Source organism: Coturnix japonica, chromosome 2 (genome assembly GCF_054131305.1).
Source record: "Coturnix japonica strain WE chromosome 2, WE-NBRP24, whole genome shotgun sequence".
NCBI lineage: Eukaryota > Metazoa > Chordata > Aves > Galliformes > Phasianidae > Coturnix > Coturnix japonica.
The window spans coordinates 25,493,273-25,520,038 of NC_140664.1; the positions used below are offsets into that span (position 1 = coordinate 25,493,273).

Sequence of the window (26,766 nt, forward strand, 5' to 3'; positions counted from 1 at the left end):
CCTAACCAGAACCCTAACTCTAAAAACCCTACACTAAATCACATCCCTGAGCACCACATCCAAACGGCTCTTAAACAGAACCAGGGATGGTGATTCAACCACCTCCCTGGGGAGCCTATTCCAGTACCTAACTACCCTTTCTGTAAAGAGGTTCTTCCTAATATCCAACCTAAACTTGCCCTGGCCAGTTTACTCGCTGAAATATCAAGAGGTTTGAACCATAGCGTAGTTTCCTACTTGGTTTGAGATTATTGCACACAGGTTGGTGTCAGCAGCTGAAGTGTCAGACAGCTCTGTGTGCCATCCTGGTGTGTCCCAACTGGGAGCAATGGATGGGGTTCCTAAAAGTGGACTGCAGCCTCTGGGTGACCAAGCTGCCCAGGTTCCCTGTCCTAAAGCAGCGGGGAGCCAAAGTCCGCTGAACCTGCTGGTTCAGCAGTTTCATTTGGATGCATTGACACGGACTGTCTGCATCAGTTTTCTGCCAACATAAGGAGCTGAATCATTTCAGGTGCTGAGGCTGCAGGCCAGGCGAGGACCACCCTGTGCAGAATCACTTCTGCAGTCACCGTAAGCTCATGGCTGGTGGCTGAATAGATGCTTTAAAACCAAAGGCCAGTGCAGATGGAGAGGACGTGGGTTTGTATGTGTGGGTTTGAAATAATTAATAGTCTGATTAGGAAAAAGTTGAAGGAAGAGGAAATCTTGCTTTGATCACTGTTCATTGCTGTCCTGGGCTTTGGTTTGCTGTTCAATAACCAGATTTCACGCTAACAGTTGAAATACTTGCTGATTGCCTCCTGCCTCCCCTTTGCTGTCTTCTAGAAAATCCCCAGAAGAACTGGACATGGATAAAGTGACAGCAGCCATGGTACTGACCAGCTTATCCACCAGCCCTTTGGTTCGCAGCCCTCCCATCCGGCCCAACGGTAAGCCTGAGTTGTGCTGAAAAACTCACACCTGGGAATGGAGAGCAGCTTCTGTCCTCATTGAGGCTCCACCTTTCTCAACAGCATGTTTGCAGTCGTTCATACACAGTACATGTACCAGGTGTGGTTCCTGCCATACAGCACTGAGACGGGCTGTTCCTCAGCTCTGTCGTGAGCTGAAGGGTCTCTGGGCTGCAGCCCATCTATGGAATCTTGGCTGGAGTTCCAAGAGGTGGTTAAAATGGGTACATTTTAAGGACTAATCTTAACTGAGGACTTCTCATTAGTATATATCATCACTGTTTGTATGATGCCAGCTTTTCTTGCTCACTTGTAGTTTTTAAATAGATGCTGACTGCACTCCTACTGTAAATGGGTGCTAAGAGGAATACTTACAGATTGCAGTTAATAGGAAGGTATCCTTTGCAGGTCTCACTGTTTCCAGGGATGACCCTCTGAATGGCATTATACTTAACAGTCTTTGTAAGGGCAGGTACTGACAAGACAAGGGGAAATGGCTTTAAACTGGAAGAGGGTAGATTGAGACTAGAAATTAGGAAGAAATTCTTTACTATGAGGGTGGTGAGGCACTGGAACAGGTTGCCCAGGGAGCTTGTGGGTGCCCCCAACCTGGAAGCACTCAAGGCCAGGCTGGATGGGGCTGAGAGCACCTGGTTTGGAGGGAGGTGTCCCTGCCTATAGCAGGGGTTGGAACCAGGTGATCTGAAGAGTCGGTTTCAACACAAACCATTCCATGATTCTGTGATTGCCCACGTAAACTGGATCAGAGTTTGGCCCTTGTTTCTCTGCAGCTGAGCAATGCTTGGTCTGGTTCTCTTTCACACAACTCCAGCAATGTGAAAAGAGCACCAAAATAAGAGTAAGTTGCATTTATTTACACATCGATCTCCTTTACGTTGGCGGATTTGTTAGTATTAATGAGAACCGTGTTTGTTTTCTTTTTTTCCCATGGTCAGCCTCACTCAGTCTTTTTTCTTTTACGTTCTACTTTTAAAACGTTCTCTTGATCTAAACCTCTTTCCCAGTAAGGTGAGGAGCTGTAAGCCCTGAGAATGCCAAGCACCACCGTAAATGTGTTGGAATGTAGTAGTCAAAGGGCGCTGTTCCCTTTGTTTGTTTGAGTAAATGGAAGTTTCAAACTCTGCAAAGTTCACAGGTTGATACCAGATGTATTTCTTGGCTTTGGCCAGCGGCTCAAGTACAGATACTTACAAGAAGCAGAGCCTACCTTGATTACAGTCATGTGAAAACTCAGCAGGCTGCAGCTGTGAGTCAGAACATGACATTTTCATGTGGTTACGTATCAGCTGCAGGGAATTTCTATGTCCTTTGGCAAACAGGATTGATTCTTTTGGGGAAAGTGGGGTTTGTGCTCAGTGGTCCCGGTCAGTAAGTGCAGGGATTTGGCTTCTGACTGTGCAAGGAGCTATTCTTACATGTCTGCTTACATGGTGAAGCACCAAATTCAGTTTCATGAGCAGGTGATGTTAATGATGAAGGCTTTCATCCAAAACTGACTGAACCAGGCGTAACAAAGTCATTTGTTTAAGTGAGATTGGGGTAAGGCTTTGGTAGCAGTTGGCAGATGTTATTTTTTCCTGCTGATGTCATTAGTTAAATTTAACAGTAAGAAATTGGAAAGGAATGAAGGAGTGACTTCTGCAGAACTCTTAAATGCAGGCAGTGACTTGAAAAGACTCCGTCTTGCACTTAGAGTGAATAATGTTTCTTCAACAGCTAGAATCTGCCTTTGTTGTATGAAGTGGGGTGTTGCACAATGCTCAGACACCTGTGGTGCCACTGAGAAAACTCCTGATGCCTGAGTTCTGGGGAAAGCTCACCAAACCATCCACACACACGTGTCTAAGCCCTGTTTGCCCCTGGAGCTTCCCTTGGTGTCTGGCATTGCACTGCTAGACGTGCTCAGTCCACACGTTTGTTGGTGACCCCAGCGTTCCTCTCCTGCCAGAGGCCCCTTATCATAGAATCATAGAATCACAAGGTTGGAAAGGACATAGATCATCTAGTCCAGCTGTCCTTAGGGGCTGTGAGGAGTGATATGCCAGCATTTAGCTCCTGAGGACCTCAGCACATGAAATACAGCTCACATCATGCCTCAGACCGCAGAGGCAGTGCTTTACTCCCACCAGCCATGTTATGGAGTGACCTGGTGGCTTGGGCGTCTCTTACAACCTAGTGCCAGGGTCCTGCTGCAGTGAGGGTAGGTGGAGAAGCAATCCAGGGCCTCAAAAGCCACATCTGAACCCCACACCTATGTGAAAAAAGGCATCTCCTTCTGAGGATACGTACCACCTCCATTGCACCAGAGTCACATTAGACGGAGGTGCGCACACTGGCAGATGATGAGAAGGCAGTGAGAGTGCAGTTACTATCTCCTGTGATGTTTCAGTACTCGGATGATGATTCTGTTCTCACAGATGCAGTTGGTGTCTTGGGGCCCACAACTTGTGTGTTCCTCCTGGGGTCTCTCTCCTCTTTGTGGTGCAGCGCCTTGGAGCTTTACGCCCCACTGCAGTTGTGTGTTCGTGGTTAAAGCTGGGAATGTATTTGAATGTTTTCCTTAATCATGCATGCAATATCGGGGTGCTTATCACTCTTTATGCTCTGAAACAGGTTATTTGCCCAGAATTTGGGTTTTAAAAAATAGGGTTTTTTTCTGAACAACAAAATCAGGTGCAGTATCTGGCTGTTGACAAACGTAATTTGCGTGCTGTGGGACAGTTGTAATTATCCTCTCTGCATCCATTTCACTTTTCTTTATTTCTTTACCCGGTTAGTTGCCAACACTGTATGTAAGCCTTAGATAAAAGGACTCCTTGGCCCTAAGATGACATTGTTGTAATGACGGCTTTTGTTGTTCTTGACAGAATCCCTAAACGGATCTTGGAAAGAAGGAGGATTTGTGCCTTCTAGTACCAGCAGCAGTGGATACTGGAGCTGGAATGCTCCCAGTGACCAGTCCAACCCATCCACCCCATCTCCACCTCTGTCAGCTGACAGCTTTAAAGCTTTTCGAACACCTTCCCAGCCAGATGATGGCATTGATGAAGCCGAAACAAGCAACCTTCTCTTTGATGAACCCATCCCTAGGAAGAGAAAGGTTAGCGTCCTGTTCAATTCCACGCCCATAAGCAAATACAATGTCAGTAGACTTACTGTGCTGTGAGAAAGGAACAGGTCACTGTGTGCCTGTATTCCCTCCTTAGCATTCAGTTAATGCAGGTACTGAGCAAAGTCACTGTGCCTCGTTCAGCCCGGTCACCTGCTGCACATGCCATGAGCACCACATATTTGCTGGCAGGTGGTGATGTTCTGTGGATCCTCCTGCTCAGAAAACAGTGATCTCTGGCCACTCAGGGGATTCTTCCCCAGTCTGGCAAATTCTTTGCAAGAAGGATGCAACAGGCAGCCTTTACATGTCATCACAAAGGCTGCACGTGGCCTTGAGATTTCTTGTCCCACGAAAGTGCTGTTTGTCTGACAAATGTGTGTCAAATACCTTGATACTGTGAAGCTTTCGCTGCACAAACATATGGAGTGAGAAAAGGAGAGAGAGATCAAACCCAATGGCGTTAGCAGAGTCCAAATTTATCCTTGGTAGGAGTGCAAAAGCAGACTAAATAAAACACTGTGTAAAAAGGAAAAACAAAAAGTGCCAAACTAAAACCAAAAAGGCACCTCTATGCAGGCAAGCAGGAGAAAAAGACAACAAAGAGATGGCACTAGTCCAGGTTCCTTCCCTCCCAACACAACAGGACAGGTTTTACATCGCAAGATGAGAAAGGACTTTTTGTAAGGAGGAGAAAAACAGGGAATTTAATTCTTTCACTGTGACTTTGGTTCTGGCTCAGTCTGGGGCACTTAATTGCTTCACCACCAGCAGGAAGAAGTTCTAATGATTGTTTAAACGTGGTCAGATTTATCTTGTTGCTCCAGAAGTTGCTTATTTGCTGACCAACGCTGTTCTGCCCTTGTTTGTGGGAGAGGGGCGTCAAATGTTTTGGCTTTTTTGCTAAGAAGGAAAGAAAATATTTTGGAGGATGCGTTTATTAAAATAAATCAGAAGTGAGAGCTGGTTGTTAAACTAAAGCAGTTGGTTTGGGATCGTGTGAGACAGGAGGAGTAGAAATACAGTAGCGCGCTGATTTGCCTTTTACTTTTCAATTGAAGTTGTGCTTATTGTCATCACTGCTATTGTTCGGCCATGATGAGACAGATGGTTTTACAGCTGCCATCTTCATGGTTACGTAAGTTGCCTGTGAGTATTTCTATTTATGTACTCTCCGCAGATACATTCCACTATCCCTTCCTGTTCTCATGGATTTTGCTCTGCGTGGCAAATGTTTAACTTTGATAAGTAACAACATTACCTGCCAAACTTTGGTACAGATTAACTACATTTCCTGCACTGTTTTTAATTCTGGCCCCAGTACGGTCCTTTATCTGAGTACATCTTCACGCCGTTAGAATCCAAAATGAAAATGTTCAGGTTCATTCTAATTTAGGGCTTCAAAATCAAAAGCAATAGGCGTGGAAGTGGTGATTGGTAACCTTACTTTGACTCATGGGAGTTTCTTCCATTCTGTGTTTCTAAATGCCGTGTTAGCAACCACCCTCCATTAAGAATCATAGAATGGCTTAGGTGGGAAGGGACCATCCAGATCCAGCCCCATGCCAAGGGCAGGGCTGCCACCCATCAGCTCAGGCTGCTCAGGGCCACATCCAGCCTGAGCTCATATGCCTCTTAATGATGGAGCACCCACAGCTCTGGGCAGCTGTGCCAGTGCCTCACCACCTTCCGAGTAAGAATTTCCTCCTAACATCTAACCTGAATTTCCCTTATTTTAGTTTAAAGCCATTCTCCCTTTACTTGCTTGAAGTTCCCACCAAGATAGTAGTTCCCATGATTCCCCACCAGCTGGTCTGTCCATTATTTTCGTAGTTAAAAGGTTAAAGCCTGATGATGCAGTTTGACTGGTCAGAAATGGAAGCACAGTTTATGTTCTGTATTTCTACTCTGCAATATTTCATTTGGTTATACTGAAATTTGCGTATTCCCAGCATGGACCATAAAGCGAAAAATGCAGTAGAGATAGGTTGTTTTTACCATCTAATCAGAGAGTGATACTGAACCACTCTGTGTTCATAAAGATACACATGGTGTATGGGGCTGATTTCTGTTCAAGACACCAAGGAGGAGTGTGCTCGTCTCTAAGGACATGCTAAGGTTTAGAGGCTGTAGGCCTTCAGTGATTGATTCAGCATACAGATAAAGCAATATTTTGTACATCTGTGTTTGGTTTGGGTTGATTTTTCCTTCTTTTATCCTCATTGTGACTAAGAATACGTTGCTCTCTTGTCTCAGAACTCCATGAAGGTGATGTTCAAATGCCTGTGGAAAAACTGTGGAAAGGTGCTGAGCACAGCTGCAGGGATTCAGAAACACATACGGACCATCCACCTTGGGTAAGGGACTGCTGCCTTCTGAAGGCAAAGGGAGACAATGTAGAAGGCACATGGCCGTTCTTTGCCCAGGAGATGACTGGATTGTCCCTGTCTTTTCCAAGATCCAGAAGTTTCTGGAGCAGTTGAGTAGCAATGTGTAGAGGTGAATGGGAACTTCTTCTAAAAGCAAGGCACTTTCTTTTCCAGCCTTTAGTGAACTTTTGGTCACATGCAGCTGTAGATCACGCTGCGCTTCCTTAACGGCAGCACAGCTCAGCAACATTTGATGGAGAATTGCTTCCACTCCATGTCTGCTCTCTGCATGTCGTGTCCAGTCTGCAGCTGGGTGAAAGATGGCAGGTTTCGTGGTGCCGCACCAATACTTTCCAGTTTTGTTTCACATTGAATTGCGTTCAGAATCAACACAATTGTGAAAACTGACAATGAAACCAAGCTGCTAATTCCATGTGTGTTTACTTGGTCTAGAAGCAAAACCTGATAAATCTTGTATGACGTGAGGTTTTTTGAGAGCTTTAGTTTTCAACTAAAATCTCCTGTGCAGTGCACTGATTGACCCAGCTGCTCAATATGTAATTACAAGGAGACCCAGTGCTGCCTCACAGTGTTACTGAGCAGGAAGTCTGAGAGACAGTGTGGACATCAGGGCAGTGGAAAGAGGAAAGGTGTCCAGGTGTTGGCTTACATGCATACAGCTCTTTGAATCCTTTTGCTCATTTCCCTTCTTTGTGGTCCGCACCTGTGGGTTGTGTAGATATTTCTGTTGTGTAAGTCTGTGTTACCTGGTCCTTATGAATTAAAAGTGAATGTGAGTTGTAGTCTGGCATGGGGCTCTTGAGGGTTGTGCAACAGTAGTAGTAATTGGTGTTGGGCTTAGGTTCTGGAGACTGAAGCTGTCAGAAAAAATCTATCTCAACATATATATTATATATTATATGTTATATATGTTATATATGTTATATTATATATTATATATGTTACATTCTTTTTTCTTTGTCCTGTGTACTGCTGGGACATCTTTTGCGTGGTACGGGGCAGGGAGAAGCACACAGCAGAGCTTCCCATATGGAAGATTCAGGACAAAAAAGTCATGTCTGAGCTGCAAGGTTGAATTTATACAGCATGAGGATTGGTAATGTGCTAAAATAGTGGTTTGTCTGGGATTTCCTGGTAGGTTGTCGGGAACTACTGCTTGTGACTGGGCTGCTTCGTGCCCAGTGTTTGTTCTCTAGCACACAGCAGATGGGGTTGGGGGCTGCAGGGACATGCAGGCCTTTTGCATCCCCTCCCTCTGTAAGTCTGCAACCGAAGATTAGGACCAGGCAGTCCAGCACTGGCAAGCCAGCCCTTAAGTGTCCTTTCTGTGCCCATGTTGGAGTGAGTTGTATGGTAAGACTGTTATCAAGCAGCTTATTCTGTTAGGCCAAGGAAAGTTACATTGAACCATGGCCAAAACTATATTTGACTTAAGAAACTAGCGATAAGATAGTAAATTATTTCCTGTTAGGTTAGAGGGCTTTATCTTGCCCATGCTTGTTACCTTTAAATGCCCTTCTATGTCTGCTTTGTCTTTTATGAAGTTAAAGTGCTTTGAGATTCTTGTTAACTTCCATAGTCAGCAATGGGAAGCAAGTACTTCTTGATATCTAAGCTGAGGCATAGAAGTTAAACAGCAAGTCCGAGGTCAGAGAATTAGAGGAATTAAAGTTTAAATTCCTGCTTCTTCTCCCTTTGGACTGGATGATTTTCTTTTCTTCCCTAGAGTCAGATCAAGTAGGAAGAGTTAAAACTGGAGATATTAATTAACTGACAGTATGAATATATTTGCTTATGCATCTAGAACTTAAAATTCAGTGTAAGGTTCTTGCTTTCATTTAATCAGCCCTTTTTTCTCGATGCAGACGCATAGGAGAGTCTGACTACAGCGACGGAGAGGAGGATTTTTACTATACAGAAATCAGGCTCAACACGGACTCAGTAGCTGATGGCTTAAGCAGCCTTTCCCCAGTCTCTCCATCTTTAGCATCTCCTCCTTCCTTTCCCACCCAAGACACAATCCGTCCTGAAACTTCCTGTGCCAAAACTGAGACTAAATTGATGACACCTCTGAGCCGCTCAGCTCCTACCAACCTCTACCTCGTACACACGGACCATGCTTACCAGGTAACGCTACTGACGGTGAGCTCCACTGACTGCACTGACTTCATTAATGTAGAAGAAAATGTCTAAATAGTGTGCTTGGATTTTGAAAAGCTGAGCCTAGTTTTAGCAGGTCAAAAAGTTTCATAGAGCAAGAACGGTTAACAGGGCTCGTCTCATCTAAACCGTATGTCCACTTCTGGGTTAGTTCTCTGTGCTCTCACCACAGCCACCAGACTTTGGGGTACAGCCTGTCCAACTGTGTGTAATCGTTAAATCATAGAATTGCTCAGGTTGGAAAAGACTTTCAAGATCATCGAGTCCAACCACAGCCTAACCGTACTGCCCTAAAAACCCTCCACTAAATCATGTCCCTGAGCACCTGTAGAGGTGCACACTTCACGTTGAGAAGAGTTGCTCTGTGCATTCTACTGCCTGCTCAGTTATCTCTCCTCTAAGAAACGCCCAAGGTGACATGTTCTCGTGTGGTCTCCTGCACTGTAAATGATCTTAGTCAGTCACCTAAATCCCTCCCTGAGTGTTAGTTTCAGCTCTGCTGTTACTGGCTATGTCTGGAGGCAAGTACCCAATGCATGCTAGGAACAATTCCTTTCCTCTGCTGTGTGCAGAGATGTCAGTTTGTGTGTGTGAAATAGGGCAGGAAAATTGAAAAGACGTGTGTGATACCCTCCCACTCTTAGAGATAATTCTTTACAAATGGGAAAAATCCAGTCGTATCCGAGGTGCTGTTCAAAAAGCTTCCAACAAAGTTCGGACAGAAGGCATTCATTGTAAAAGCGCATAAAATTTGATATGTCTTGGTCTGGATGCCATATGAGAAAACAGGAGTTGAGACTTTGAAGTGGTGTGGTCCACGACCTGTGTATGCACTGGAGAACTGAACTCTTAAATTTGTCAGATGCAATTACTTCTTTATGGCATTGTGCAAATAAAGCCCTTTTGTTGTTTGTCTGGAACAGCGTAGTTTGGTCTCCCACACGCTGTGGAAAGCACAGAAGTTTGGGACCTCGGGTGGGAGCTGCATCAGGTAGTGCACCAGCCTGGGCACTGACAGAGCCAGCTAGGAAAAGGCCCTGCCTCTCCTGTAGTGAGGCACCAGGTCACAGAATCACAGAATTACCCGGGTTGGAAGGGACCTCAAGGATCATGTAGTTCCAACCCCCCTGCCTAGCAGGGCCACCAAACATACGCCTTTACTAGGTCCTGGCTGCTCACTTCGTCTGAGATTTGCAGTTGCCATGTTCTTTCCTGCTGTGTGGAGACTCACTCAGTCCTCCTTTGTATAGCAGAGAAAGGATATGCCGGCCCTTTCCAATTTTTCCAGCCTTTAAGTAACACACTTGATTAAGAAAATTGTGTTTGAGATGTTTCAACTGCTTGACTTGGATTTGCACTGACGTATTCCACAGTATTGTACAGCATGTGTCTGAACCTTACAAGTGCCTCCTTGTTGAGTTGCTCCATTTTGAGTACTTCATTTTGTCAGTGAAGAATGACCCTGTGCATACTATATAAGACATTCTCTTAAGCTGGGATTCCCACTCCAGTTCATGTTCAGGTTTTCTTTGCCAGGGAAGCAGCTCATGTGGAGCAGATCAGTGGGATGCGGTGTTAGAGTCCAAAAATCCTCTCCATCCAGTCTTCAGTTACTTTCCCCTGCTGCCACCAGTTTATGTACTTCCTTGTTTATCACTGTGGTTAGGTTAATCATTTGCAGTATTCTTTTGCTACCAACTGGCATTATTAAAACAGGCTTGTGTTTGTAATGTGGTACTTGAGTTCATGTTTTTTCTACCAGATCCAGGTTTTAGAGGTTTCGCGTGGGTTCTTGTAAGAGCCATCATCTTCCTCCAAACAAGGTTTTAACAACAGTGGTATATAAACATGTTCCTTCCTTACCAGCTTATCTGTGATTATCCATCTCAGCAACAGGGTAAAATGCTCATCACTGTCAGCACCGTGAAGGTTTTTTCCACCTCTGTAACTCTCTTGCAGATTCACAGTTTCAAAAAGTAAAAGATCCCTTGACGTGCTTTGGAAAGTGACTGGTTCTTTACTAGAATCATATTTTCTTTTCAAACAGGCCACTCCTCCGGTGAACATTCCAGGGTCGACTAAATTCACTCCCAATGGCAGCAGCTTTAGCATCTCTTGGCAGTCGCCTCCAGTTACCTTCACTGGCATTCCAGTAAGTGGATGATTAAAAAAAAAAAGAAGAAAAAAAATAGTTTTTAGTGTGTTTTCACGGTATCTCATAACAGTAGTAATTTTGACATAACAAGTTAAATTATAGCCCAGTTCGCTTGCTTGACTGATTGTAGCCCTCCTGCCAGTCTCTTAAATGCAATACAGTGATTTTTGTCTTTTGGGGTTTTGTTTTGGTGACCACAAGCAGAGAACTGGACTTGACAGCATGCTTTTAAAGTACCTGCTTACAAAAGAACTTCCTGGTAGGTGCAGAGCCCGTCACTGCGTGCTTGTTTTTCTGCCACTGAAAGATCGCTTATGAGGCCAGAGAGAAAATGAACAAGGCGGTGGTTATGTTAACACGGTAATCGGATTGAAGCAGCAGGGCTGTTACCAAAGTGAACCCTGAAGATGAAGAATAGTTGAAAAGCAACAGAAGGAATGAAGTGTGAAGTCTGACCCCAGTAGGCTACAGGGATGTATCCTCTACTGACAGCAGAAAATTGTGTGGTTTCGCACAAAAGATGCATGTAATACATTAAATATTTTCACTATTAGTTTTGATATTAATACATGCTGCAGCATGACGAGTGTTTAATGAAGCATTAGATGCCAGGTCAGCTCTGGCCCTTTCTTCCAATAGATAATAGAACTGCAGAAGTTGGTTGGTTGCTGAAATGTAGATTTGCAGTAGTCCTAAATGTAAAGCAGTGCAGGTGTGGGTACTGTAGGGGGAGGTCAAAACCTTAATGAAAGATTCAGAGGGATTAGGTGTCTGGTGCCTAGCATGGTGAGTGCTAGGGTTAAACGTAGTCACAGAATCACAGAATTATCAAGGTTGGAAAAGACCTAGAAGATCGTCTAGTCCAACCATTAGATCATCTAGTCCAGCCATTTGAAGTTTGAACTTGAAGTCGCTGCCTTCAAGTAATGGAAGATCTTCTGTGTAAGAAGGAGAAATAAATATACGTAAAATTTATTCTAATTTTTACTGGAAAGCATTTTTTGCTATAAATTAGGATTCCCTGATAAAAAACTCCCTTCATATGATAGTTTCATTTAATATGATAGTATTAATATTAATACAATAGCTTCATTTAATATCGTGCTTTCTGCATTTTTACAACATGCCGCATAAATACACGTTGCTCATTCAAAGAACCATACAGCTTTTTTTCCTACCACCAGTGAATATTGGGCATGGTGATAACAGACGCTGTTTCCCTCCCTTTTCTTCACCAAGTGAATCTCCAAAGCTTCTTAATGTCAACCTTTGGCAAATCTTGGAGATTTTCTCAGCCTGTGGTATCCTGCAGGTCTGATAAAAAACCAAAGTGGCTGAATCAATTACGCCGTGCTCTGCCAATGAATATGTATTAAGTTCTATCAAGGAACAACTCGCAGTGAAAGACATCACGCTGTCAGCAATTTGAACAAGAGCGCCTTGACAGAGCGTTCTGTCTGCGAAGTTCCTCGAGTATTTGATTTCACAACAATGGGGTTGATACAGAGCAATTACAAAACTGGCTCCTTCTGTGGAATGGCAGAAATCGGTGCCAGTAGTGTTGGGAATCTAAAAGTGCAATTATCCACACTGTAAATCAGACTCATAAGAGGACAGGATTAGACATGTGTGTTGAGTTTACTTGCTCAAGCAACAATGTTGAGCTCGAGCTTTAGAGCTGACACTTCTTAAGGAATTTAAGAGATGCCTAATGGCTTTCAGAGAACTGTGTGAAGATGCCAGTGATTTAGGTACAATTCAGAAATAATCCCAGTGCAAAAACCTTGGGAAGTGTTGATGGTTGCAGAGTAATAAAGCAATCTGGGAACCATATGAATTGATTTTCATGTGTCTGCTACATAGGTAGTAGTAGTGCCTCCTGTTTATTTCCATGGAAACTCCAACAGATACAAAGGGCACAATAACACTGGTTGATAGAGCACGTTCTCAGGTACAAAACACAGTTTTTCAACACAGTCACCACCATTAGCTGTACATTCTTGCCAGCCATGAACAAGAGCCTTCGTGAATCAACACAGAGGTGATCCAGTGTCAGAGTTCTTAAAAAGAATGAATGCATCATTTGCTGCGTTCCCCCAGACCTGAAGTGATGCCGCTCTGTACTCCAGTTTACTCTGCTTGGTTGACTAGACGTACAGAAAAGCAACATGGAGCTACTATTGTGTATATATTTACAGCTCCAGCTTCATCAGACCTCCAGGTTATTTGTGTTTGTATGCTAGATACTGATTTCTCCTTGGTATGTCAGCCACTGTGTATTACAAATTACTTCTTCTGGAAGCAGTTCTACCTGTTTGCACCAAACAAAGCAGTGTTGCTGCCATTGACTTAAAGGTGTGTTTCTATTGCCTTCACGTCTGCATGCAGTTCATAAATGACCTTTTTGTCTGTATTGACAGGTCTCACCAACTCACAGTCGTCCTGCCGGGAGTGGGGAGCAGAAGCAGTCCCACACAGTTCTTTCCTCACCACCCAGAGTAGCGTTTGGATTGAGGTACGGGATCATTGACAGACCAGCAGCTTCAGACCTTGGGGGGTGTTCAGTAAATAAGATGTCGGTGGCCACAGAAGCAGAAGAACTGCAGCACCAACTGTGGTTGCAGTTGTCAGGCAGCTTCTTACCAGCATATTTCAGGATAACCCATCTGTGCTTTTCATTAGCACCAAAAGTAAAGTTCTGGGGAAGAATGAGTTGTCAAGGAGTGAAGAGGGCACAGACTGAAGGAGAACTGCAGGTCTTATGCCAGGTAGATGTGGAGTTCAGATGCCCAGTGTGACTCTCGGATCATTGCACGTGCTACAAATGGAACTGAGGATGTTCCCAATCTGTAGACTGTGCCCATTGTCAGTAATGAAAAAACACATATATATGCAGGAGAATAATCACAAGGCAGATCCTGTGTGCCAGGCTGGTATTAAACAGTTGTGTCTGTACACGCACCTGATTTAAGGACTCTGGGTCTGGAGGCACTGCTGCACTGAGCACTGGGCTGTTCCTTGTAGCACTGCTCCTTAAGTTTGCTACGTGTTGAGTAGAAAAGTTCCATTTTAACAGTTTAATCATTTTCTGCACTTGTCTTGTGAGCTTTAAGTATGGTGCTAGGATGGAGCACACGACAATCACAATGGCATTAAAAGCAGGTATTGCCTGCTTTGCTGGCTTCAGGGAGGAAAAGAGCACATGAACACGTTGCAGCTGAGGGCTGAAACTTGTTTTTAATTGCCTGGATGTTGTTCAGTCTGTGAGCTCAGCAAACCACACAGGAAGGATGTACAAACTTAGGAGCTGGCAGCTCTTCCCCTCTTTTGCATAGCTGCTGCATGCTTACAGTCAAGGTCTGCTGCTCTGAACTGTGCGAGGTATTTGTAGTGCAGTGCTACAGCAGAGAGCACTTGTGTGCCACGTGAGCCTGGCTGTGCTACGGGATTGCTGTGGTTGTCTGTTACACCTTGGTGCTGCGTGTGGCTAAAGTAACACAAACCTCCATCAGGCTGAGCCTGGCTAAAGTATGGGCCGTGCACCAGCCCTGGAAGAGGGGAGCAGGCTCAGCAGCTGCTGCGAAGACTTCAGCCTTGCCATGAGTCTACTTGCTTCATCTCTCTTGGTCAGCTCACAGACGCACCACGGTCTCTTGGAAACTGGGGCATTCTCAGCCATCTGCACAGTGCTGAACTCATTGTCCTGGCCTGGGGAGGTAAGGCCAGGCTGCAAAAACGTGCTGTTAACCAGCTTGCCTTTCTCTCTGACAGGAAGCCGAGAGGGGAGGGGAAGAAGTGTCGGAAGGTGTATGGGATGGAGAACAGAGATATGTGGTGCACTGCCTGCCGGTGGAAGAAGGCCTGCCAAAGGTTCATCGACTGAAGAGTGAAGTTATGCAGAGGATTTAGGGCTGGGGGAAGACAACGACAGGACCAGATTGCTACAGCTGCACTGTATCACTTCCTGTTTTCCTCCGGTGATGTGGTGTTGGGGTTTTTGTTTTATTATTTGTTTGTTTTGTTTTTTTTTTATCATTTGGGTTTCATTTTGGTTGTTTTTTTGTTGTTTTTTTTTTACAAAGAGAGCTTTGTATTTCCAAGTGAAGCACTTGTAGCCAAGGAGAAGCACTAATTCAAACCTGTGTGGAGCAATAGAGCAAAAAAATACAAATAAAAAGCAAAAGCAAGAACACATGACAAAATCCTGTCTTACGGAGTATTGACAGCGGAGCAGCTATCAGTGTTTTTCTGTGTTGGGTTTTTGTTCTAAAAGGAGAAGTGAATTCCTTGCTAACTCTGTGAGCTGTTTGCTCCTTCGGGTCGTTTTTAACCATTGCAGTCTCTTTGCTGCCAACGTCTGTATTTGCTAAACTGGACGTTTTTGTTCTTTTCCTGAAACGAAGATCTCTTTTTGAAAGCTTTCTAATAAACACTTCAGAGTCACATAAGCTACCGTTCACTCAGCAGAAGCTGTAACTAAGACTGGAGGCTGCTAAATGATTCTGATGCGAACGATCATGATGATTTTCTATTTTTTGGAAAGGGGCTGTGGGAAGGAGTTGGGATTTTTGTTGGTTTCTTTCTAGGAGAAAAGCAAAGGCAGACTTTTCCAGAAGGACAAACTGCTCCTGGAAGGCTTTGAAAGCAGGCACAGACCAGAACAGAGTAACTCACGTACCACATTGGATTTTGACCCTTGGCAGGAGGAAAAGCAGCAATGGAAAGTCACCAGCAGATCTGTCACCGCCAGAGCGGAGGGAAGAAATGCAGCAATGGTTGATGGAAACCCATAAGAACATCTTGGGGGCCTGGTAGCTTTTCTTACCACTTTCCCTGTTTGTAGGGAGGAGCGACAGCTGGACTGGCACACGTGTTGCTGCGGGAGGCTTGTAAAGAGCTGGGAGATGCACTAGGATTCCATGTAGTACCCATTGAGGGACACGATCCAGCCCAGCAGTTCTGCTCTTGCTTCCTTCTGTCTTATTTGAGAGATGGTTCAGATAACGGTTTGCTCAGCTGCTTTTTTTTTTTTCCCTACATATTAAAGTTGCTAAAATTTATTTTGTGAAAGAAAAAAAAAAAAAAAAAAAAAGAAAATATCACAGCATCATCTCAGAAAGAGAAGTACAACAGCAGAGGAACAACGTATGTATGGTAAATGTTTGGTTCTTAACTCATTTTGATAGTGAAATGAACAGGTTTCTATGCTTGCAGATGTTGGAAGGATTGAGTACTTCAGCGTCACTGTCCACGAGGAAGTATGCACCGCAATGTGGGTAGCTGTGTTCTGTCTCAGCTTCTATGGAATTGCCATTAACTGACCATTATTTCAGTGCAGAAATAAAACAAGGATTTACTGTGATACGAATGTATACCGTTAAATGGCACTTGTGTGTTAAACAAAGCGAGACACCTCAAGGAGGAAAAAAGAAAAGCAAAACTTTGCTTCTTCCTGGAAGCACAGAGGCCCAACATTGCCAGGTTTATTTCTTCACGCCATTTGAAAGTAGACCAGATTTTTGTTGTTAATTATCTAATCTGCCTCGTCCTCTCTGAGATATAAGGGACTCTTCATTACCCTGACAGCTTTCTGAAACGCGGTCCAGAGTTCACTTGATAGCTTTATTGAGCACGCGCTGCTGCTTATGGCTGTGTGAAAGCACAGAACAGCGCGGGCTTTGAGAACAGCAGCAAAGCAGTGCTGAGAGGTGAAGGATGTAATAGGAGCTACTGGAGGATGTCATCTGGGTTCTTTTTAAACCAGTTAATTGGGCAATCAGATGCATAATTTGAGCATGCTATTTCTGCGGTTGTTTACAAATCGTGCCATTTACATGCACAAGCAGCAAGATACGCCTGCGTGCACATCATTTCTTGCTCATTTGCCTATTGTGCTCTGTAAGCCATGTAAAAAAAACAACTGGGCTCAAAAACATAGATAGGCTCTGAAATATATACACGTATGTGTGTGTGTATCTCTATGTATGCACACATATATGTATGTATATATAAAATCTGGGATCAGAAGGGAGGAGAAAGATTGGGTATCCATAGCCAATGTTTTAACATCATTTTTTTCCCCAGCACAATGTGGGTTTTCTCTGCATGTTGTGTCGTTTCGGTTTCCTTAGTAAAATGCCTCTGGTAATTCGTGGCCCCAGATTTCATCTTCTGATGTTTGCATATTACTGTGGTAGGACTTACAAGACCTGGGTATTCCAGAGATGCTTCTGCTATTTTGCCCCTATTTTTACAAGCACTTCTGGAGTGGTCATAAAGAACTTCGTAATGGATTTGGCGATCATGAGACCTCCAGTATATGCTGATATGTTTGTTCTTCCCCTCCGTTTGTGTTTTGCCTGTTTGCTTTGGAGGATTTTGTAAAAATAATGTATTAGAATGTATGTTATTTTCTTAATGTCGTGGCATCACGAGCACCTTTCTTGAGGGCACTTTAAGAGTTATTGTAATAAGATTGTTCTGTACTGATGTGTGCACAGAAGATGGGTGTTGTTGCCAGCACAGGTCGCCCTATGGTACATATTTCATACAGATTACATATAGGCACAAGAGCTGCAAGTCACCAGGTGTGGCAGAGAGGTTTTGTTAAGAAGCTGAGACCAGAAAGTGCTTCATCCGCCATAAATCCTGCCAGGATAGAGTTAAACAGTCTGTATCTTCACACTAACAGCAATCAGCAGAGTTTATATTGAATGAGTTTGGCATCTTTAGGCTGTGGCATTCCTAGAGCTGTGTCTCATTTGTGGCCTGGGGTGGCACAGCCCTCGTGCTGCCTGGGGCCTTCCCCCAGTGCTTCAGGTCTCAAGCTCAAACTGATGCCTGTCCTGGCATTACCAGGCACTGTCTGGAGTAACTTCTTCCATTTTGTCATGCATTGTTTCAGTGCTGATTTGTGCTCTGTTACTGTTCTGCTGATTGATATGTGCACTGTGTCCAAGTTCTACACAGTCCTTCCAGAAAGAGTAAGATCCTTTGTTTCCCAGGGAGGAGATGGATTGAAGGGCGGCTTGAACCTTTGCTCATTTCTCATCATCAGTACCCACCATTTCCTGTAATTTCCATTTTTGTTGTTTTATAGGCCATTATCTCTGACCTTCCAAAGAAGTTGGAAGGATTGGCCAGAGCTCATCAGGTGGTGTCTGTGTGCTGTGGGTGCTTGGGTGTGTGTGTACTTACGGCAAGAGCTGGGACCTCTCCCTGAAGTATAAGGATGGAAGGATCAGTGTTAGCAGTGTAGCCACATACTGCCTTTGGTGCAGAGAAGCTGGCGCCCATATCAGTGTCCCAGTGGCTATCAGCAGTATAGCTCCCAAGTCTTTTCTTCAGTTTTCTTGCTTGAACAAAGTTACTTTACCATGTTACAGAATCATAGAATGGCCTGGGTTGAAAAGGACCTCAATGATCATGTAGTTTTAACCCCCTGCTATGTGCAGGGTCACCAGCCACCAGACCAGGCTGCCCAGAGCCACATCCAGCCTGGCCTTGAATGCCTGCAGGGATGGGGCATCCACAGCCTCCTTGGGCAACCTGTTCCAGTGTGTCACCATCCTCTGAACAAAACCTTTTTCCTAATAGCTAACCTAAATTCCCCGTCTCAGTTTAAAACCATTCCCCCTTGTCCTATCACTATCCACCATTGTAAACAGTCTTACCCCCTCCTGTTTACATGTTCCCTTCAAATATTGGAAGGCCTCAATGAGGTCTCCCCAGAGCCTTCTCCAAGCTAAACAAGCCCAGTTCCCTCAACCTTTTTTCACAGGAGAGATGAATGTCCCCATTTATTCCACCCCTACACAACAACAACAACAACAATCTGGAAGAAGAGGTATACAAGAAATGCAGTTTGAAAATGTGATTGTGTTCCACCTGCATCTCTATGAAACAGCAGCTACTGGACATTACAAACTCCAGTCATCGTATTCATAACATTTGTTTCCACCCTGATGTGCCTGATTCTCTAGTGCCTTGCACAAGTGTAAGGGGTTACACAAGGTGCAAAGTGAGCAAAAACTCTTCCACAAAGCAACGTGCAGCTTTGCACTTGCCTGTGATCCATACCTGCCATGGCATGAGCCGGACCCACAGGGCCTGTATGACTGAGCAGGGCAGAGGGCCAGTCCCACAAGTGGCTTTGCCCACGTCAGTAGGGTTATGTGGTTGTGAGCTGTCTGACAGTGCCTCACACCATTCTGTCACCTGCAGCACTCTCTTCATTCCTTCTCCAGTATGGTAACAGACAGGCAGGCAGCAGAAGGCAAAGCTTTCCCAGAAAGTTCTCAGAGGACGTGCATGTAAGAGCGGATTCCAGCTCTGTCTCTTGTCCCAGACGTGGATTTCCTTGCCCCAGAACACAGTGGTTTCATTTATCCCTACCCGCAGGACAGGCTGTGGTTTCCTGTCATTGCTGTGGCTGGGAACAGCTGGAGCCGCCCAGCTCAGGATGCAGGGCAGTCAGTCTTGGCTGTTAGCGTAGCATGCAACGTGATTTCTTTCATCCTTCCTCTGTAAATTTGTTGAAAAACCACCTCAGGACACTGACATGAAATGCAAAGATTTCTGGCTGTGGGTAGAGATCCAGCAGGTTACCAGAGAGGCTTGTTCCTGCTTAAATTGAAGCCATCTGTAGGGGTGTGCTCTCCTTTCCTTAAAAGCATCTGAATCAGGATATGTTTGTGGAGTCTCACCTTTATCCTCTGTTTCCATTTTATTGCATCTTCCCATGGGTGATGGCAGCGGACCAAGACCTGCATTGAGCAGTGGGTTCATCCTGCTGCCAGCAGGGCTTGGTGGGTGGGGGGCTGGGGGCTGCTGGAGAGCAGCAGTGGGAGACTTTGGGCTACTGTAAGTGCATGACAGCTTTATGACACCTTCAGCACAATAACTGGTAAAGCATTAGCACAAACCTGAGAACAAGGTCTGCTTCTGATGGCACCAGGCAAAACAAAATCCTTGTCGGTCCCATTTTTTTTTTATATTAGCAGCAAGAATTAATTTGAAATGTGAGGGAATGGATCAATTCATTGACAAGCCAGTGTTCTGCTTTTATAACACGTAACACCGAGAATATTTTCCCTTCAGTGTGAACGGGAGGTATCTAAAATGCCCGTGAGATAAATTAATTCAGCAGTGCCAATACAATTGCAGCTTTTAAGTTACTTTGGCCAATACACAGCATTACACCGTCAGGGTTTGAGATTAAATCCAGATTATTGATGTGCTTCCTTGGTAGACGTGGACTCTGATGTGCTTAAATGTTTGTTTTTAACATCTTTGCCAAATGGGAAAGGCCGAGTTTTCTAACTTGCATTTAAAACCAGTCCTGTTCAAAAATGTATGTTTGACCTCAGAGTCTTTGTGTTACCGTGTAATCCCCTGCGGCCGTTCATATACAGTGTGTAACGTGCAGATAAACAGGAGTTTGAACTGTTTACATGCAATGCCTTGGGAACATTAACATAAACAGAGATACGGTTAACACAGATTTCCTCAGGGACCATAGGAAAGCTGCAAAGGCAGGATGTAGCTTTATTTGAATGGAAGATGGGTGAGAAATGGATTGTTTCTTTTTTGTATTCTAGGCAGACTTAAAGAGCAATATGTCACTACTTGAATTATTAAACTTGGAAGGAAGCACTAATTGGCGAACGTGATCTCACTTCACTCTATCGCTTATGAAGTTCTAAATACAAAACAGACATTTTAGCTGTCAGAACAATGTAGGAAATGAGCTTGAACCATAACCTAAATATAGCACAGACCTATACGTTTGTATAAATATTTTCAGAACGTGCTGTAAATATAAAGGGTTCTCGTTTATCTGATTGGTGATTGCAGCGTACTTTGTTTGTAATTGAACTGCTTCTTACCAATTTACTTCAAGGAGCCAAAAAAAAGAACATGCTAACATCATACCCCACAGGGTTTTTTGAGGCATGTGAGAAAAAAGAAACGTAGTAACTGTATATTTTACCATTCTTAGATAGGTAAGAGTTGTCTGTTTGCCACCAAGTGGAAGGGAACTTACCTGAGCACATCAGGGAGGAATGTGTGAGCTGCATGAAAGCGTCGTCCCACCTGCGTTGCGGTGCACACAGTGAGGCACAGGGCTCTGAGGACGTCAGGAAATAAGGAAGATCACCTAAAACACAAAGAAATTGCGCTTCTAAGACACAAATGACGTTGTCCCTGTGTAATTTTCTAGTGTTAAAGAACATCAGTACTTTTACTGTGATGAAAATAGCAGCCTTGTTAGTAAGGTGCAATACGAATGAAGGGCTAAACTCTGGGAACAAGTAGTCCTGTAAAACGAGCTTCTTTAGCACCGGGATCGTAGCACCTCTCTGAAATTATCATGTTGGTATAATTTTATAACCATTTATTGTAAGTTATGAAACAGAATTTGGCATTTTAGAAGAACCGAAGGGAAGAGGGGAAGCTGTAAATTATTGAGAATAGTGGTACGATGTCTTATGTGGCAGCAGTAGCTGAAACACCTTTATGAAGATACACACCTTTTGGATCACTGAGAAAAAAAATTACCTTTAGTTACTAATTTAACTAATTTAACCTGAATTTAGTCTGAAATTTTCAGTAATATCAAGAAAATGACTTCTCTGAGTAAATTTTGCTTCGTTTCTTGCCTATTGTTATCAGGCTTTATTTGTTCACAGTCAGTACTCTTGATTGTGAAGATGTTCCCCCAACTAGCAAGACCTGGCTTGCAATTGTGTTCATTTGAAAGTACTTCTTGAAATGGAGAGGTTTCGTCCTTTACTGTCCTATGTGATGATGGTTTGTGATGTCCTGAGTAGAGTCCGTCAAGGAAATAGATATGTAACATAAAGTTACTTTGTAGTTCTGTTATGGAAAGAGTATAAATGACCAAGTGGGAGGGCTGATCAGGAGGATGTCTTCTCTCCATCCGCACTGTGAGGTCCACAGAATACGGGGTGCCCAGTGTGGTGCATCCTGGGCTTTTGCTGTAAAATAAGGATGTGCTGCTGTTTTGCCATTGCTGTTTTTGTCATCTTAGAATCCATCTTTTAGTGAAAGATTGGAACAGTTCCATCTGCTGAACAGGAGGGGTTTGTTCTTTCCTTCTGAATTCCTCCAGTAAGGAGAGAAAGGACAAGCTGAGATTGAGAGACATCAGCAACAAACTTGAGCCATGAGGGAAGACACGAAACAAAATTGCTCAGAAAAAGAAAGTAGAATGAATCTTGTGTCTTGGCTGTTGCTACACATGACTGATGCCGGTGGCTCGAGAATAAGGTTGCACAGAGGAAACCTCGTGGCACAGTCCTCGTTCAGATGCTGAAGTACTTTTCCCTTCCTGGTCGTGCAAACAGTTCAGCAGGAATTACTTCAAATTAGTCTGAGGATCAGAGGAAGAGCAGAAGGTGTTGTTCTAAGTAGAGCACCTTGTGAAGCCTGCACGAACCCTGCCTGTAGCCAAGGTCCTGCGCCGTGTGTCTCATCCTGCAGTTTGCACGAGTCCCAAAGCAATCGGTTACAGAACTCTTTTTTGATTTCATTTACAAGTCTGGTAAGACGTCTTGCTGCACAATTAAGAGCAAAATGCACTGGAAGGAGCTTGATGCTTTCCATTTTTTTCTCAGGAGAGCTGCCATTAGCCCTGTGGATACCTTCAATGGCCTGGACTGCTCCCATGGGTGGCAGCTGTAGAGATGAGGCATTGGATTTTCCTCCTTGTGATTGTTCCCACTGGCACTGGGACTTACAGACCTGTGTGTCTCCCCTTCTGAGTGCTGGAAACAAGAAATGTGCATTCAGGCTTTGTGAGAGGGGTAGATATGTACCTAGAGATGTGCTCACTGCTGCTAGGAGGCGTTGGTGGGTTTCCAGTGATACCAGAATGACTGTAGGTTGGATGTGTCACTTAGGGGTGGATTTAAGAGCTGCTTAGCACGTGGTGTTTGGTCTGCTATACATCCCACTACTGCCTGGGAAGGAGGTTTCTCAGAGCAAGATCCAGGATGGCCGCCAGCCCATCGTGGCCTCACTGCCATCAGCTGCTGCATGCATCAGGCCATTCACATCCTCTTGGCCACCCGATGCGAGGTCACCCCGTGCTCTGTAGAGGAATTAATGTTCTTCTTTTCTGAGAGTGAAGTGGGACTGCCCTGGTTTTGCCTAGTGGAACTGTCGTTTCAAAGCAGGTTGGATGGGCCCAAGGCTGGGCTCCTGCCCTTGCCCTCAGACTCTTCTTCCTGCTGGGGCCTAGAGATCTATCCCAGGTTGTACTGTCTTGGATCCCTCCTGAAAGCACAGGCCTGTATAAAAAGCCTAAGGGTGTATCAGAGCATTGCTCTGCATTTTATGTGGCAGGCACAGCAACGGGGCCCTGGCCCACCTGCCTCAGCTGTGGGCTAAGTAGGGGCCTGGACACCAAACCCCTACAGTTGCACTGGCACCTGTTCTCTCAGCACACCTGGAATACTATTAAAGCAGCATTGATTTTGATATGAAAATGTTTTTTGTAGGGAAAAAAATAGGAGTTATATCAATAATCCTATATCCCATGAGCCATAAGTCTATATGTTAAGTGTGGCATGGTTTTGCTATGCAGATATTGGAGGAGTAATGTGGCATGAAGAGCAACCTCTAGGGACCTCAGTCCAGCCCTGAGCTCAGGCACATCCTGGAGCCAAGCTGGTGTTACTTGGGGTAATTTCAGGTAATGCACAATGGGGAGGTGCTCACTCTCTGTCTATCTATGGGCCACAGAGAACCAGAAATGTATATTTCTTGTCCTGATAGTGGGACTTTCTGAAATAGAAAGATCCATATCTCCTCTTGCAGATTTTTGGTCCTTGTGGGGAAGGGTTCATAAAGTACTTGGAGAACATCGATTGCACTATGATTATTTACACTGTGTGAAAAAGCAATTATATTTCAAAAGTCATTTGCTACTTATATGTATTTCCAAGTCATTTCCTACTTATATTTTATATTTTAAGAGTATTTCTGATGAAGACAGGAGTGAACTTAGTACACATTATAAGTCTGTAGACAAACAAGAGCACAGTTGCCTGGCGTTAATGAATGAATACAGAACTTCTCATACATGCTGCCTGCATAAGACAACAGTATCCATGCATCCTTTTGTCTCTTTCCAGTCATGAAAGGGAAATGCCTGCCTGCATATATTGGTTTTCCTTCGATTCCTATCATTGTTTTGGAGAGTGTAAAGTAAATTGAAGTTCTTTTTCTGCTTTATTGTTAGAACCAGAGCGTTTTCTCTTACAGAGTAACTTTACTTTTGTGGAGCTTTAATGTGCTCTGCATTGCACTTTATACATTTGTCACTTGTTGGGCCATTTATTTTTTATATACGAAACAATGAAAGTTTTGCTACTCTAGTTTTACCTATTTAGAAAATAACCATGAAACTAAGAGGTTTTTATATATAAAAAAAGAAGAAAGTTCCATAAAATGTAGCAAATAAACTATTTAGATTGGAAATCTTTTTAATGATAGCACTGAGAAATAGAGCTTCTGAAATCATTGACTAGTTAGGAAATTCAATATATTTATGGGTAGCATGAGCATCCATTGGGGTATCAATAAATGGAGTATGTAGAAACGGGAGACAAAGCTTGAGCCGTTGAATTTGCTTATACAGAAGACTTCTATTAGTTCAATTGATACGAGCCTGAGATGGCCCTTGGCTCTTCAGGGCTGCACTCACACAAGTATGACTGACCTACCATCAGAAGCCGATGCTGTTTCCATTTGTTTTGTTCTGGCTTTATCCCCTCCAGCTTGGGGAACCAGTGCCCTAAAGACAATCTTGTTCCTAAGTGCACTAACGAAGAGCTCATCTTCCCCAGAATTTTGTTGTCAAGCATGGGGCCCTAAAGCAGTCCATGTGTAGGTTAATATAAGTGTTTTTAGATGCCAGTTTCAGTGCTTTAAATGAAAACCAATTTCTTTGCCCCTGCACAGAATCCCTTGACATTCTGTGGAGTATACTGAAAGGTAAAGACATCTGTACTTTGTCCAGACTGTGTTTGTTCCAAATCACAGCTGGTACCCGTCCTGCAGAGCTGAGCGGTGAAGGGGACAAGGGGCAGTGCTGCCCCATTCTTCACATGGTGAAGCACTCTCCCTGGCTGGACACACAGGCTCTCAGTCTTTGGTGGGAGATGGAAATCCCTGTGAGAGCTCCTTGTCAGCCATGCAGCAGAGTCCCTGGCCCTCCTCAGAGCCTTCAGACACTCTGCTCTTATTTCTGCATCCATAGATGCCACCAGAGTGAATGGGCTCAGCCTCACAGTGTGAATACAGTCCCAGCTTCAGTTGGAAATGCATCATCTTGCCACTGTTTCACCCAGCCTCAGCTTCACCTACAAAAGATGAGCAGGGCCAAGGGACTCTGATGGATGGTGGTTCTTCAGGCAGCGCAAACAGTTCTGCTGCCCAGCTGCTTTCTGCATTGTTGCATGTGTTTGAAGGAAAGTTGAAAATAGAGAAGAGACTTTTGCAAGATGATACTGGCAATAATCTCTTTTGATCCTGCCAATCCGAGGCAGTGGCATAGATGGATGTGATGTTCTTCCACTGCTGGCCACTTGCACGTGACTAAACATCAACCAGCAGATGCTGTTTCTTAACCTGAAACCCCTCCCAGAACAGCAAAACACCACCATGAAGACCTTTGTTATCTCCCTCCCTGTCTTCTTGTTGCACTGGCAGCAGGAGAAGAGTGCAGAAATGATAGGAGCCTGGACATAATGCATCCAAATGCTTTTGTACTGCCACAGGTGTTACGTGACAAACGTACAGACCTGGGCCCTCCAAAATTTCTCTAGGAATTTTGCTGTTACTTTCTAGGAAAAAAAGTAGGATTTAAAGTCTTTGGGTCCACATCTGAGTTGATTTTGCATGCTGAATCAAGAGCACTTCCAACAGACTTCAGATACGTAGGCAGACGTCCTTAGTACAAGCGATGGCACTCGATCACTTTGATTATTTTTCTTAGAACATTTGTGAAATCAGCAACGAGCAGATTAGTATCAACATCTATGAAAATAGCTGAGATTAAATATTAAAAAGCACGTGCTTTCATGTGAAACGTGAAAGAAGACTACCAAAAGTATTTAGTTCGCTAAGCACTGGCTCCCAAGTTTGTTAATGCACTAAACTTTCATTTGGGGGAGCAACTTCTATATAGGGAAAAGTAGTAATCTCAAATGTTTGGAATACTTCAGGAAATGAACAGCTTGTTTCTGGTCACTGGGTTTTAGAAAGAAGAAATCTCACCCTCCTGCACTGGTAACATTCAGTGTTTGTATGGAAAATAAATCTTGCTTTTCCATTCCCACCTGAATGATCAGCTCAAATGAGGATCTGTCATCTCTTAACTTTCTTCTAAAGTAAAAACTAAGAACATGAAGAAACGCAAACGTGAGGAATCATGACCAAAGTCATTAACTATTTTCAGACCATTCTGATAAGTAAAAGCCTTGGTTAAAATGATGTTCTGTTGCACATCACCCTGATTTAGTGAGAAAGCAAGTTTTTCTTCTGAAAGAAGAAAAAAAAGAGGGAAAAGGACAAATGGAAAACAAGATGAAATGAGATCATTTAAAGCCAGGTTTCCTGCTTGTTTTTAGGTCCATCCACCCATTCTATCACTGTTGTGTATTCAGGGATGCTCAAGACAACAGACATTCCTCATAGGAAGCAGCTTGGTTCCAAAGTGAAATCCAAGCTGTGAGCAAATTCATTGAGTTTTCATAATAGCTATTGCCAAAAAAAGCATCAAAGCACTATTTGCTACTGAACGGGAATTTCAGTGTTTCAGTGGAAACCCTTTTTAATCTAATTCATTGCTGTATTTACAGACAGATTTCTGTTGGTCTGCTTGCTTGTTCCTTAGGGCTCTGTTTATCCACACACCTCAGAGCAGGGCACACCAATACTCAGATGGCCACA

At 44.0% G+C, this 26,766-nt stretch overlaps 1 protein-coding gene across 2 annotated transcripts in view; it reads left to right on the forward strand.

The window, feature by feature from the left end:
• ZNF704 (zinc finger protein 704) overlaps positions 1-16,147 on the forward strand; it is a 61,255-nt gene extending 45,108 nt beyond the window's left edge. Inside the window, exons 3-9 of one of the 2 annotated variants that reach the window (XM_015855876.3) lie at positions 826-929; positions 3,839-4,071; positions 6,337-6,437; positions 8,336-8,597; positions 10,678-10,782; positions 13,206-13,300; positions 14,557-16,147. In XM_015855876.3, coding sequence (XP_015711362.3) covers positions 826-929; positions 3,839-4,071; positions 6,337-6,437; positions 8,336-8,597; positions 10,678-10,782; positions 13,206-13,300; positions 14,557-14,668 — 1,012 coding nt within the window. In that variant the 3' untranslated portion in view covers positions 14,669-16,147. Of the gene's footprint in view, positions 1-825; positions 930-3,838; positions 4,072-6,336; positions 6,438-8,335; positions 9,694-9,794; positions 10,783-13,205; positions 13,301-14,556 lie in introns of those variants that run through there. The other variant, XR_014942501.1, reaches the window with a different exon arrangement.
• Positions 16,148-26,766: the final 10,619 nt, after the last annotated feature.